Source organism: Dipodomys ordii, unplaced genomic scaffold (genome assembly GCF_000151885.1).
Source record: "Dipodomys ordii isolate 6190 unplaced genomic scaffold, Dord_2.0 Scaffold164, whole genome shotgun sequence".
NCBI lineage: Eukaryota > Metazoa > Chordata > Mammalia > Rodentia > Heteromyidae > Dipodomys > Dipodomys ordii.
This window is the reverse complement of record NW_012267380.1, coordinates 2,208,388-2,222,632: the sequence shown is the minus strand read 5'-3', so window position 1 is coordinate 2,222,632 and position 14,245 is coordinate 2,208,388. Positions and strand designations below refer to the sequence as shown.

Genomic DNA, 14,245 nt, shown 5'->3' with positions numbered 1-14,245 from the left:
GGAGGGGACTGGAGGGGAGGGGAGGGAGGCGTGGGCGCCGAACTGGCCGAGCGCGGTGACGCTGGCGCTGCGGCACCTCCAGCCCCACGGCTCCGGGCGCCGGGAGCGGACGCGCAGGTGGCGGGGGAGGGGGGAACGGAGGGGAGGGAAGGGAGGATGGGGAGGGGGGGAGGCAGAGACGAGGAGGGGAGGGGAGGTGCGAGGAGGGTATGGAGAGGGGAGGAGGGCCGACAGAGGGGCGGGGCGATAGGATGGGCGGTGCTAGGGTGGTGGGCGGGGGCTGTGCGGAGGGGAGTTGTGTGGTGGGAGTAGGGCGTGGCTAGCGCGGTGGGCGGGGCGTGGTGGTAGGCGGGGTTATGTGGTAGGCTATGGGGCGTGGCTGTCCTGTGGGCAGGGCTATGTGGTGGGAGGTGGGGGCTAGGCGGGGGCGGGGGAGGCGATGTGGTGGGCGGGGCTGTGCAGTGGGCGGGGCGAGGAGGGACGGGGGCTCCTACACCGCTGGGCCGCTGCTCACTCGGGGCTGCTGGGCCCCGGGCTCCGGGCCTGGGGCGCTGCGGCTCGGAGGCACTGCCGCGATGGGCTCGGGTTTCCGAGGCGCTCAGCACCCCCTGAGCGGGCGGGTGGACGCCATCCATCACGGCCGGCGATGCTGACGCCCCGGTGCGCCCCCTCCCGCTCCGCACTGCGTGGCCAGAGCGGCTGGAGGCAAAACCCGGCCTGGAGCCGCAGGGCCGCGGAGCCGCCTCCTCTCCGGCGGGCTCAGGGCGCGGCCGCCGAGCAGAGCAGGCCTCGTCTTCTGTAATACACGTGTTTATTAATACACGTGTAGCTGATGATGATGATGATGGTGATGATGATGACGCGACAAGGAAGTGTCTGTTCCTCGTCTTCCACAATAAACTTGCTTAGTCCTCGTCTTCCGCAATGCGCGTGCGCTCCCGGGCCCCTCCCCGCGCGGGGATCTACCCCGGGTGTTGCGCCCAGGACCCCTTCCCTTCCCAGGCCGCTGCCCGCGCCCTCCTCCCGAGGTCCCTGCCTTCTTTATTCTGCTTGCTGTTTCCTCATGGGAGGAGTCGGGGCTCTTCCTTTTCTAAATCTTAATTTAAGGCACTGTTTTGGGGGTACATCATGGGGGGGCGTTACTGCGAACTTTTCATGGCTGTGAAAAATGTACTTCGGTCACCGTGTTCCTCCTCGTGGCCGTGCTCATGGCCTGCTCCCTCTGGCCCTTTCTATGAAGTACTGGTTTGTTTGTGTTTTTTAGCATAGAAAGTACATTTTTAAAAATAGAACAAGTGGTGCTCTGCCACTTGAGCGAACCCTGTCTTCCAGCCCCACTTTTTGCTGGTTATGTTGGAGATGGAGCCCTTCCGACATTCCAGCCTAGGTGACTTTGCACGGTGATCGTGAGGTCCCCAGCCTCCCACAGTGGCTGGGATGACAGGTGCCAACCACAGGCACCCAGCTGCCTCTCAAGGCTACTTTGGCAGCCTTCGCATCTCTTTCAGTTCAATGTACTCCAAAATGCCATGCTTTGGGGTACCCGGTACTTAGCGCCATCATCAAAGGCATCTACAGCCCTCATTTTTGGAGCTTCTTGGAGATAGCTGTGGGGTACTTCATCAGTGTCAGACAGGAGAGGCTGTCAGGTTTACAGGGGAAAAAGCCACCTGTGAAGGTGCCTGGCAGACACCCAGTTACCCAAGACTTTTTCTTGCACTTTGTCTCTCTCCTCTGCAAATTCCCAGTGGGGGTTTACATGCACCATGGTACATACAGACTGACTCTGGGGAAAGCAATAAAGAAGAAAGATGCCAGTACAGACCTCCTCATGGCCCATGCATGGAACATGAAGGACAATTTCTTTATGGGCAGCCACAAAGCCAGCCTCAGAACCTCTGCTCTGGGCCTTGGGGCCTGGAAGTACAGCTCACACTGTCAGCATTTCAGTGCATGTCCACAAAAGCCCCACACCCACAGAGCTGGAGTCCACACAGCCCAGCCCCCACAGCTCCAGTCCACATAGGCCACATCCACACAGCTCTGATTTGTCCATTACCCTCTGCCACTCACCACAACTCTGCATAACAGGTGTAATGTCACACAGAATGGCTGAGCCCTGCTTTCCCACCTGTCCACCCAAGCTGGGCCACACTGAGGCCTGAAGAAAAACCCCAGGACTACACAGGGGGAATGCTTAGGAATATGCAGCTCTTCCCAAAGAACCGCAACATCTCTGATTCACTGTCTTGCCATAGTCTCTGACTTTGGTTCTGTGGTGGTAATCTCTTGCCCCTTCCGAAGGCTCTGGGGCAGGTGTCTGGTTGTACTTATTGGCTTCTATTTAGATTTGTGCTTTCCTGCTGATTTTCAATCAGTGTTATTGGGGTCTAACAGTCCAGGATAAAAGGAATGCCGAAAGGGCACATTTCAAACTGGAAGTGGTTTGGATGTTAGAGGGTGGGACCTGGTAGGAGGAAGCTAGACCACTGGGTAGATTCTTGTATGTGTGTGTGTGCTCATGTGTGCTGATACTGGGGCTTGAACTCAGAGCCTCATGTTCACACTTGGCTTTTGCACTCGGGGCTGGCACTCTACCACTCAAACCATACCTCCAACCGGCTTATTGGTGGCTACTTGGAGACCACAGTCTCATGGATATTCCCGTCCACACTGGGTTCAAATCCTGATCCTCAGATCTCAGCCTCCTGAGTAGCTGGGATTAGAGGTATGAGCACCAGCACCCATCAGCTTATAGGCATGTTCTTTTTTTTGGGGGGGGGATCCAGTCGTGGGGCCTGAACTCTGGGCCTGGGCGCTGTCCCTCAGCTCTTCAGCTCAAGGCTAGTGCTCTACCACTTGAGCCACAGTGCCACTTCTGGCTTTTTTCTTTTTGCTTATGTGGTGCTGAGGAATTGAACCCAGGGCCACATGCATGCAAGGCAAGTGTTCTACCACTGAGCCACCTTCCCAGCCCATATGCATGTTCTTGAGGAGGATACAGAGTGCCAATCCCATCCTCCCTCTCTCTCATTGCTGCCTGGATTACAGGCATGAACCACAGGTTACTTGGTCCTAATTCATTTTCATGGGTTCTTTATATTGTCAAGTTGCAGGAAATCTCCCTACATCTGAACCTAGTAGCCATTCCCCTTCATGTTCAGTGGGAGTGGCTTGCCTCCCCAGCTTCCCACCGCCGGAAGCTCCATCCTTGGGAGGGATGAGTGAGGACCACCCTGGCATCTCCGTTCCCTGCACGCCCTGTGCCTGACTCCTGGAAGGAAATGAAGAACCTCCTTGCCATTCTTTTAACTCTGACTTCTGAGCAGGCCCAGGAAAGAAGAAAGAGAAGCTGAGAAAGAAAGCCAAGGATTTTCCAGGCAGGGCTTGGTCACCAGGACTCTGCCAGGACACCAGCATTCTGCCAGGATACTGGAACTGTGCCGGGACACTGGGGCTCTGCCTGGATGGTGGATGATGCATCCTGGGACCAGGACCAGCTTTCTTGAAAAAGAAGCACCTGTCCTGGTCACCAGCTACTCATAGGGACCAGCCCGGCCTCCGCCATACCTCCCTTCCCAGCCTGGCCTTGCCAGATTACAGAGCCCAGATCTAAGTGGACAGCCCAGTTAGGAGGATCACCTCCCTGCCCTAACCAAACCCACATCCCAGCGTGGGACCTGGGGGGCTCGCCCAGCTTCCTGGCCTCCCCTGGGCACCTGTGAGCCCCCCAACACTGAGGTGATCACCAGACCTCCCACTGGGCCCCAGGATCCCCGGGACACAGAGGCCCACAAAGGTCATCGGGAAGAGGGCAGAGTGGGGCATGGGGTCAAGTCCACGCCCGCCCAGACCCACACTCATGCCACTCAGGAATTGCTCTTGTTCTAGAAACAAGCTATAAGGAAAGAAGACCCAAATAAGCAGACCCAGCCAGAGAACGGGACAGACAGACACCCGAGACCCTAGGGGCCCCGGAGCCACTGTGACCACATCCCCCCAGCCCACTCGAGATGTCCAGTGCTTCTGCACAAAAGGAATTATTTTCCCATTTCCTCCTTCGGGTAATTGTTTAAAGTCCTGACTTGTCTTGGCTCGAGCGTGGTAGAAGCGGAGCACGGTTCATCTTTTTTAATGAGATCTGTGACATGTGCGTGAAAAGCAGCATCGCAGCTAAACGCTGACCATCTAGATTCAATGAAATATTAACCTGGATGTGGGAACCACCACAGGAGACCCCCCCCCGCCACGCCTCCCATGGGCAGGTACCAAGTCGTCCTCCACTCTGTCCTGGCCTTCCCACGGTCAGATGGACCCTGGGGTCACTCAGGGCCGTCCCTCCCATCCAGCGCCCGGAAGTGACCCTCCGGAGGGTCACCCAGAGGCCACCATCTCCCAGACTCCTCTGAAATTTATGGTGGTTTGGAGCAGGGCACCAACACCAGGCTTGGAGCCAACACAAGGGAATGAGTGAAAAACCTTGATTCAAGGGGGATGGGGAGGCAGCCTTTGGTGTACCCCAGCACTCTGACAAGGGACTCTGCTGAGTTTAGGGTGGACGGTGGCAGTGAGGCTTTGACCCCAGGGACTCAGGCACCCCATGCTCCCTCCTCCCCCTCCCCCCATCGCCTCTGTGCTCTTTGATCCAAACTGATCCCTCCTACAGGAGTTTCAACTTTAGGATTCCTATGTAGCTGTAACGACAGGTGTGTACCATGCTGCCCTTCCCCCCTCCCTCCTGCTTCTTTCTTTTGAGATGGGGTCTCTTGGATTTTTCTGCCCAGGCTGGCCTCAAACCATGAGCTTCCTGATCTCAGCCTTCCACATAACTGAACATGACAGGACACACCACCGCACCAAGATGGGAGACTGAGAAGGGAGTCCCCAAAATACCTCTGCCCAGCCTGGCCCCAAACTTGGATCCATCTTCAGCTTCCCAAGTAGTAAGGATTAGAGGTGTGAAGCCACCCGCCACCAAGGCCCAGCCAAGCTTATTGTGTAGGCTGCAACAGGCCAGTGGGAAAGAAGATGCCGTAACGCAGGCGAGGTGGAAGCGTTCTGTAAGGTCCGCTCCTGGATGGCAAGCAGACTCCACCCTCCTCGCAGCAAAGTCTCCACCCATTACCTGCGTTACCTAGGCAACTGGGACACCTGGAAGAGGTCACATCTGCATCCGCTGAGGTCACATCTGAATTTGATGTGGCCACACCTTTCCCCTATACCCTATATAAGGCCTAGCCCAGGCCCAGACGCCCTCTTGCTCTTCTTTTCTGCTCGCTTGCTCTTGCTGCTCTTTTCTTGCTCTCTCTGTTCTATTCTAGCTCACTCTCTGTTCTTTTCTTGCTCTCTCTCTTTCCCAGCCACGTGGAGTGCCAACCTTGCCTGGTCCCAGCAGGTCTACTGAATAAACCTACCCCTTACCTGAATACCACGTGCGTGCTGGTGCAGTTCTTAATCGAATACCTCTTTTTAAAAACCTAACACGTTCATCCTGATTTGACTGGTGCCTGCTCCAGCCCTGGACTCAGGCGTCACAGTATGCCGCAGATATGCACGCTGTTTGTGAGTCTTCCTGTCCAGGCCCTGCCCACACCCTGCCCACATCCTGCCCACACTCTGTTAAACACAAATTGTTCAGCCACTTGTACGTCAGCACTAATGGGCAGCTTGTCTGATGGAACAGATGATTTTGAGTTTGGATTTATATAAACTACTGGAATGAACTAGACTTCCCTGACGCTGTAGAAAAGTTCATTTTAAGAATGATGAACTTGCCAGGCGCTGGTGGCTCACGCCTGTAATCCTAGCTACTCAAGAGGCTGAGATCTGAGGATTGTGGTTCAAAGCCAGCCCGGGCAGGAGAGACCGTGAGACTCCTATCTCCAATAAACCACCAGAAAACCGTAAGTGGCGCTGTAGCTCAAGTGGTAGAGCGCTTGCCTTGAGCTGAAGAGCTGAGGGACAGCGCCCAGGCCCAGAGTTCAAGCCCCACGACCGACAAAAAAAAAAAAAAAGAATGATGAACTCTGATTTGTTGTCACATTTGGTACGACTCAAAACTGCCATTGCCTGCTGGCTTCCAGATGCTCCGCCCCGCCCTGCCTAGGCCTTCCTGGTCAGCTCGGCTGCCATCCCCGCTCAGTTCTCCTGGGGACCACTCAGATCCGTTGTGGTCAACGAGTGACAATGGAGTGGATTAGCACATGTGCGCCTGGGGAGCCTTGGAGAAAAACACGATTCGCCATCTAAGTGGATGACAGAAGCGGCCTCATAGCTGCTATCTGATTGGCCAATGGCAAAGCATATCCAGTTTGACAAATGCTAAAAGGAGACAGCACTGTGGCCTACTCCTATAGTCCCGTTGACTCAGGAGGCTGAGACAAGAGGATCACTTGAGCCCAGGCTTTGGAGGCCACCCTAGCAACTTAGTCTTAATGCAGGAAATACAGTTAAACAGCTCTAGTGGCGATATAAGCAACATTGTTGCATTCCATCTGTCTCTCAGAAAAACAAGGGGAAAAGAAGATATTAAACTGCAAATCCAAAAATTGTATGGTATGCAGCCAGCAATGGCAGCATATGCCTGTAATCCCAGCACTCGGGAAGTTAGAGCAGGAAGACTGCAAATGTGAAGCCAACCCGGGCTTCATAGTCAGAACACAAACACAAAAATAAACAAAGTGTGGCATTATGTAGGAAAGGGAGCAGCCTGTGTGGACCCCGGGAATAACAGAGAAGAAATCCAAAGCCCCACCCACTGTGGGCATGGTCTTCCACCTGGGGGGGGTCTCACCTTCCTGGGGGGGCAGTCCTGTCTACCCACAGGGGCCTTGTTTCCTAGGAAGTTTATACCATCATCATCACCATCATCATCATCATCACCATCTGTTGGCTCTCTGTGTTGCACATGTGACATGTATACCTGTGAGTGTGTGTGTGTGTGTGTGTGTGTGTGTGTACGCTTGCGTGTGTGTTTTGGGGAGGAGACTGCATGCCCTTGCCCTTACCAGGCAAGCACTTTACCACTGAGCTGTGTGCTCACCTCTGAATTTTTCCAGACAAACTTTCAAGGTCAGCCCAGGCTGAACTGTCGGGAACTCACCATGCAGCCTGGGCTAGCCTCCAGGGCTGAGATTACATGTGTGAGCCACTGTACTATACCTGGTTTCCAATACATAGTGTGTTTGTTCCTTAATGAAGTATTTGGGCGTTTAATTAGAAAACATTGCAAAACATGTAGCAACAGTAACAAAATAAACACTCATGGTTCTCTTTATACAGTTTTTTTTTAACATTGTTCTATATATAGTCAGACTTCATTTGTTTTTATTAGCATATGTTACTTATAGAAAGGGGTTTTGTGATCATTTCATACAGGCGAATAATGTGCTTTGATCACATTCTTCTATTACTCGTAGTTCAGACTTTTTGTTTCTTTGGGTTAGGGGTCGTGTATGTGTGTGTGTGTGTGTACACGCATGTGCATGCACGTGTGCACATGTGCCAGAACTGGGGCTTGAACACAAGGCCTCCAGCTCTTGCTTAGCTTTTGTACTCAAGACTGGTGCTCTACCACTCGACCCATATCTCCACATCTGGCTATTTGGTGGTTAATTGGAGATAGGTACCTCATGGATTTTCCTGCCTTAGCTTCAAACATTCTTCCTCAGATCTCAGATTCCTGAGTCATGAGGTTTACAGACAGTTCAAGGTATTTAAAGAAATAAAATGTTCCCAAATAAATTTGAGGCCTCCCTGTCTACCCACCCCACCCTCCCCCCAGCAAAAATTCCAAATCTTCCCTTCCTTTTCTGTTTGTAATCACTGCCAGGAATTCACTAGATTCATTCCAGATGTTTGGTATAAATTTATACCAAATATCTGGCCTCTTTTTACTTTTCCCCAATTTAAACCTACACAATCCAGAGTCAAGTGCTGTGGCACACACCTGTAATCCCCTTCTCAGAGGCAGGCTGGCCTGGGCCGTGGAGTGCATCTGTGGGTTTGCTCATCTTTTCACTTTCTGTGGATGCCTCATATCCATCCGTGTTGAGTTTCTAGAAGAAGGCATCCGTGCCTCTGCTCCGAGCCCGTGGCTGAGGGCCCCCAAAAACCTCTGCCGGTACTTCCTGTAGTATTTTTCTTCATAGAGTAAACGTTTGAGCGAAGAAGTTAGATACATTGATATTTTAAAGTAATGTTTCCCCTATCACATAAGGGGTGGAGATACACCATTCCACTTTCCTCTTGTAAATTCCTTTCTTCTTTATAGTTAACTTTCTAACCTGTCTAGAATCTTCCCGTTGATCTGGCCTGTAGGCATCTGAGCCGAGAGTCCTCTGAACCGTTCAGTGATGGTTTCAGCACAAGGCAGAGATTTTAGTGTCATCGCTCACTCGCCACGTCTTAATGTCTACAGTGGGGAATCTTTTGATTTTTGTTCTAGCCTGTTGTTTTATGAATTCTTCTATTGGAAGCCAGATGCTTGCATTGTGTGTGCATGAGTGTGTGCCTGTATGCACGCATGTGCACACGCGTGTGCATGCATGTGTGCTCCCTCTCACCCCAGCAGAAGGCCAGTTATATAACATGTGCTCAACAAATCCCTGCCAGATGAAAATTTAACTCTCTACACAACAAAAGAAACCTTTTTGACTCGAGGCTGGGCCCTAGTCCTAGCGGGTAGGGAGGCTGAGGTAGGGAGGATTGTGGTTAGAGTTCAAGGTGAGCAGCCAAGTTCATGAGACCCCATCTTAACCAGTGGCTGGGCATGACTGTACGTTCCTTTCCTAACTGCAATAGGAATCCTAAACTAGTCCTGTCCTGGCCCAGCCTGTCCCCAGGCAGGAATCACTACCCCTCCCAGACATAACTCCAGGAGATGGTGGCGTGGTGGGCAGAGCACTCGCCTGAGGGCCTGGACACCCTGCATTTCGGCTCTGGTACTATGAAAAGAAGAAGAAAAGGAGGGAAAGAAATGGTCACTAGAATAAAGAGATGCCCCCCCAGAACGCGGGGAAACTGTCACCCATTCCCATCTAGCATCTCCATACTGCAAAACCCCACCACAATAGCCCTCCAAGAAATCAAGGCTCAGGCCCCAGGCTCTCAGAGGAAGAAGTATGAATACTCAACACTCATCCACAGCCATCGGGAAACCAAACCAAACCAAACCACGGGGGGATTCTGCGCTGCCCAGGTCACAGTAGTCACTGCCAAGAGTTCAGGGCGGTCACCACGAGACCAGAGACAGGCAGTGCGGCATGGCGGCTGCACAGCACATCCGGGCCTCCCTCCAGCCACAGGCCTCCCTTTGGGGCTGTGAGGATGGACTCTGTTCTCTTCATAAACCCTGGCCCCAGCACTGTACTGCCACACCTGGTGGGTGTGTGAGTGTGGGCATTTCGGAGAGAAGCTGGCATCTGTGTTGGAAGGCAGGGCAGACCTGGCCTGTGAGAGGGGTGGAGCGCTGGGCAGAGCCGGGTAGAGGGCCGGGCAGGGGCATCTGCCTGCCGGGCCCCAGCCTGTGTCTTCATGCATGCAACCCCATTCCTGTCCCGCCAAAGGCTGGAGCTTTGTTGTGGGGTTTGGGGTTCTGTTTTTCAGTTTTGGTGCTGGTACTAGCCTTGAACTCAGAGCCTCTCGCTCTCTTCTGGCTTTTCTCTCACATGGCACTCTACCACTCGCGTCACAGCTCCACTTCTGGCTTTTTTGGTGGTTCATTGACCATAAGAGTCTCATTGGGAAGGTGGCTTAGTGGTAGAGTGCTTGCCTAGCATGCATGAAGCCCTGGGTTCGATTCCTCAGTACCACATAAACAGAAAAAGCCAGAAGTGGCGCTGAGGCTCAAGTGGTAGAGTGCTAGCCTTGAGCAAAAGATTAACTCAGGGACAGCTCCCAGGCCCTGAGTTCAAGTCCCATGACTGACAAAAAAAGAATAAAATCATCTCACTAACTTTCCTGCCTGAGCTGGCTTCAAACCACCATCCTCAGTCTCAGAATCCTGAGCAGCTGGAATTACAGGTGTGAGCCACAGTGTCCCCATTCCCACTTGCAGACACCCACCCCACTCATCCTGTTGGTCCTGTGTCTCTGGAGAGCACTGTCCAGCCCCGCCCACACCCCCTTTTCCCTGTGCCCGGTTCCCTGGGTTTGGTTCATTCATCCACGTCCAGGCGGCCTTTGAGGGTGGAGGCATGCTTCTGGTGGGTTTGTCCACCCGGCACTGGAGCTTCCTCTGGAGCAATGCACCACTCTTCTCTGGTCTTGGCGCCTCTGGCTGGACAAATGTAAGACACAGGGGACCCAGGCAAGGAGAAATGTAAGACACATGCAGAGACCCGTGGAGCACAGGGCACACCGGGCAGCCCAGGGCCTGGTCTGTTCAGGATGGCTGCTAACACAGTGCTGAGGGAGAGTCAGAGCCAGAAACCTGGGCCGAAGATCCAGGAGCCCAGCCTGGAGAAGGAAATCACTCCATTCATTCATTCATTCATTCAACAAGTAAATATTAGAGCTCTGGGACAGGCCAAGAACCAAGTGGCAGCTTCGATGAGTGATTGGATAAACCCAGCTATTCCCTCTCAGAGCATATGGTCTGAGAAAAGGAGAGATTATGCAAATGATATGCAAATACTACCCATCTTCAGCCAAGCACACAACCATGAGAAGATGTAGGAACGAAGTCTGGCTTTCAAGTTTCTCTGAGAAAGATGCTATTTGAAGTTAATGGGACTTCGTCCCAACAGGGAGTAAGGCCCAGTGGACCAGAGACAGAGAGACAACAGACAGACAGACAGACGACAGACAGACAGACAGATGACAGACAGGGAGACAGAGGACAGACAGACAGGGAGATGTCTAGACAGATATGGAAACAGAGGGAGAGAGAGACAGAGAGAGACAGAGAGAGACAGAGAAACTTGTCTTTGCTCATAACCCGGAGCATTTGACGTCAGTGCATGTAGTTAGTATGGGCCACATTGCAGCATTGGCCTGGCATTTGAACTCTGGGTGTCCTGCAGCCATGGGGCTGGCCGTCCAGCCCTAGGATCTACTGCAGCCCTGGACAGGGGCTGGTCTGGAGCCTGTGGCCACAGCCAGCCTGCACCTGGGATCTTCCAGGATGAACCTGGCCCCAGATGGAGCCCTGGGTGCTGGAGCCAGCAAGGCGATGGAGTGAGGGGTGCCATGGCACTTGGGGTTGCCTGAAAGCTGAGTCTGCAGGTGGGGCACCCCAGGGCCTGGTGCCGCAGAGCCCGGCCTGCATTGGGGTGGACATGCAGGCCAGGTCCTTGGGTCGCAGGCCTGGAGCTTTGAGGGCTCCGCTAGGCACTGAATGCTGTTGGGTCAGCCCAACCTCGGCAATCCTTGGCTGTCCCGGAGGGCACTTCTGTCCCTGAACTTGGGGGCCCTGGACTTGGGGGCAGGGTGATGGGGGGGAGGTGGGGGACCTTGGCCTTCTTCCAAGTATTACCTTTTCAGCATTGCACCATTCATCCATGCAGGAGCAGAGCCCTTACGGAAGTCCGTCATGAAGGGGTGTGGGGCCCAGGCCACGATTCCAGAGGTTTCTAAGGGTGTTTGGCGGTCCTGTTCCACAGCCTGCTTGGCGTCATCAGCACCATGAGCCACGCTGCCCGTGGCCATGTGCTTTCTGGGGAGCTGCTGGGGCGGGAGCGGCAGGGAGAGGCCTACGAAGCCTGGAGGGAAGGAGACAGAAGCCAGTGGAGACTCGCGTGCAGCCACAGGGAGGCGGCTTCATCTTCCCAAACTCATTACCTCCCTGTATGGCATGAATGTCATTCTAATACAAGCCTCTCGGCCCCGTGCCTGCCCCGGGCCCCTCGCTGCTTTGTAAATTGAGTCCCAGTACTCAGCACGATTGTGCAACCAGGCTTTTATTTTTCTTTCTGCCTCCTGACCCCGCGGCGCCGCTGGGCTGCAGAATGGTCGTGACTGCGTGCAGCATCAGAAGTGAGTCTGGGCTCGGCCTGCGTCCCCGGCTCTGACCCTCACCCCAGCCATCGTAGTTTCTCCGGGGAAGCAACAGGGAGCAGGTGAGTTAAGTGGGTGCTGCTCCTTCTGAAGCCGAAGGGAAATAACAAAAATACCTGGCTACCGATGTGTCTATCACAGTGCCTTGATTTATTTCTGTGATGGAAAAAATACTCTCTCAGCTGGGAACCAAGGCATCCTGGGATCAAGAGACAAGCACCACAGGTGCTGCTGGTGCTCATGTCTGTAATCCCAGCTGCTCAAAAGGTGGAGATGCAGCTCAAAGCCAGCCCAGGCACAAAGAGCCCGTCACAACCCATAGCCAAGTGTGGTGTCACACGCATTTCATCCCAGCTGAGCAGGAGGCTGAGATGAGGAAGGTTGCCTACCCTGGGCAAAAAGCAAGCCTTATCTCAAAAATAATTAGGGCAAAAAAGTGCTGAAGGCATGATGCAAGTGGTAGAGCACCTGCCTAGCAAGTGAAAAGCTCTGAGTTCAAATCCAAGTACTGCCAAACAATAAGCATGAGGCCCTGTGCTCAATTATTCCTGGCTCTCCCAAAAGAAACATGTCTCAGTTCCCTCCGTGGTAGTGGGGGTGAGTAAATTCCGGGGATCTTCCTGAGGGTCTGCATCTGCATCTGTGAGAGCCACACAGGAGCAGCAAGAAAGCCGAGCACTGGAAGATGGGGGAGAGGAACTCCTAGGCCCCCACAGACCAGAGCCTCAGGACCCCCTCCCTCCCTTGTACACCAGGAGCCCCAGGAAATCCTGGAGGCTTTGCAGCCCCTGTGGGCCCCCGACATACCAGGATAAGATGTGAGCTGTCACCTCCAGGAGAGAACAGAAGCCGTCCAGGGCTACCCAGGGTCTTCCAGGGCCACTCAGGATTGTCCAGGGTCATCTAGCACCAGCCTGGCTGGTCAGAGACATGGCGACCAAAGGCCTGGGAGCCAGATTCAGGTGTTCAGTTGTGATGGGGAAGGTGATGCTCACGGTGCCTGGCAGGACCTCCCTGCCTCCCATGGTTCCCAGTGGCTGTCCCAGGCCTGTGCTGCCTTTGGAGATGCTCCAGCTGCCCCAGAGCCCTGGGGACAGGATGGCCACTCCGGGGTCTGCAGCCGTCGGCTCCCTCCATGGGGCCTGGACTTGGAGACTGCCAGACTTCTTTGTTGTGTGCCAATCCTGGGGCTTGAACTGCTGGCCTGGGCACTGTCCCTGAGCTTATGTGCTGAAGGCTGGTGCTCTACCACTTGAGCCATAGCTCCACTTCTGACTTTTTGCTGTCTAGTTGGACATGAGAAAAGTCATGGACTTTTCTCCCTGAGCTGATTCTGACCTGTGATCCTCAGATCTCAGCCTCCCAAGTGGCTGGGATGGCAGGCGTGAACCCCCCGGAGCCTGGCTCTTCCAGACACTTGTCTTACTACAGCTTTAAAAGAATTTTTTAAATCAAAACTTTCTGGAAACAAAATAGACATCTAAAAATAACTGGAAAAACTATTTGAAGCCTGAACATCTGCTGGGGGTCCTCCTCCAGCCTTCTTGGGGAAAGAAGCGGGGGTGTTCATGTCCCCCTGTGGGGGCCCCCCTGTGGGGTCTCCACCCTGCCCTGCCTGGAAAATCCCCACAGGAGGCCTGGACTCACGTCCCCCGAGGGCAGGGCAGAGCTGGGCGCAGTGACCAAAGGCAAAGCCGTAAGCAACCCTGACATCTCTGCCCATTCAGGGGGTGCGTGAGTCCTGGAGGCAGGGAGGAAGGAGTACGGAGCCAGGTATACCCTGAAGTCCTGCAGCTGTGTGTGGAGTAACTGTTCATTCCCAGGAAGCCATTGCCAGCATCGCCCCCTCCTGACTGTGGCCTGGGGCTGAGCCAGAATGCAGGTAGCACCTTCAAGCCCCACCTGGCCTCTCTCCCTGCTGGCCACAGCTCCCCTTGGTCTCCACATGAAAACCCTGCAGGAGCTGAGTGGGGTAATACATGCCTGTAATCCCAGCACCCCAGAGGCTGGGGCAGAAGGACCTGAGTCCCAGGCTAGCCTGGCTTCCTAGGGAGACCCTGTCTCCAACAAAACAAAACAAAACAGAAACGTTGGAATGTCACGACATTGGGGCCTAGAAGATGTTTGGCGGGGAATAAGCTCCCGGGAGTGGGAATCGCCTCCAGCAGTGGGGTGAGGAGGCCTCTGGCCAGCTGTGTGAGCTCACATCTGGATTTCTGCAGACAAACCTCCCATTCTCAGGCCCCGC

General features: G+C 54.2%; 1 protein-coding gene across 1 annotated transcript in view; it reads right to left on the bottom strand.

The window, feature by feature from the left end:
• The window catches only part of Wbscr17 (Williams-Beuren syndrome chromosome region 17), a 168,174-nt gene that overhangs the window by 137,244 nt on the left and 16,685 nt on the right, over positions 1 to 14,245 (bottom strand). The window contains exons 8-9 of the mRNA XM_013033173.1: positions 11,477 to 11,702; positions 515 to 682 (exon numbers count right to left, since the gene is read on the bottom strand). Coding sequence (XP_012888627.1) covers positions 515 to 682; positions 11,477 to 11,702 — 394 coding nt within the window. The remainder of the gene's footprint in view (positions 1 to 514; positions 683 to 11,476; positions 11,703 to 14,245) is intronic.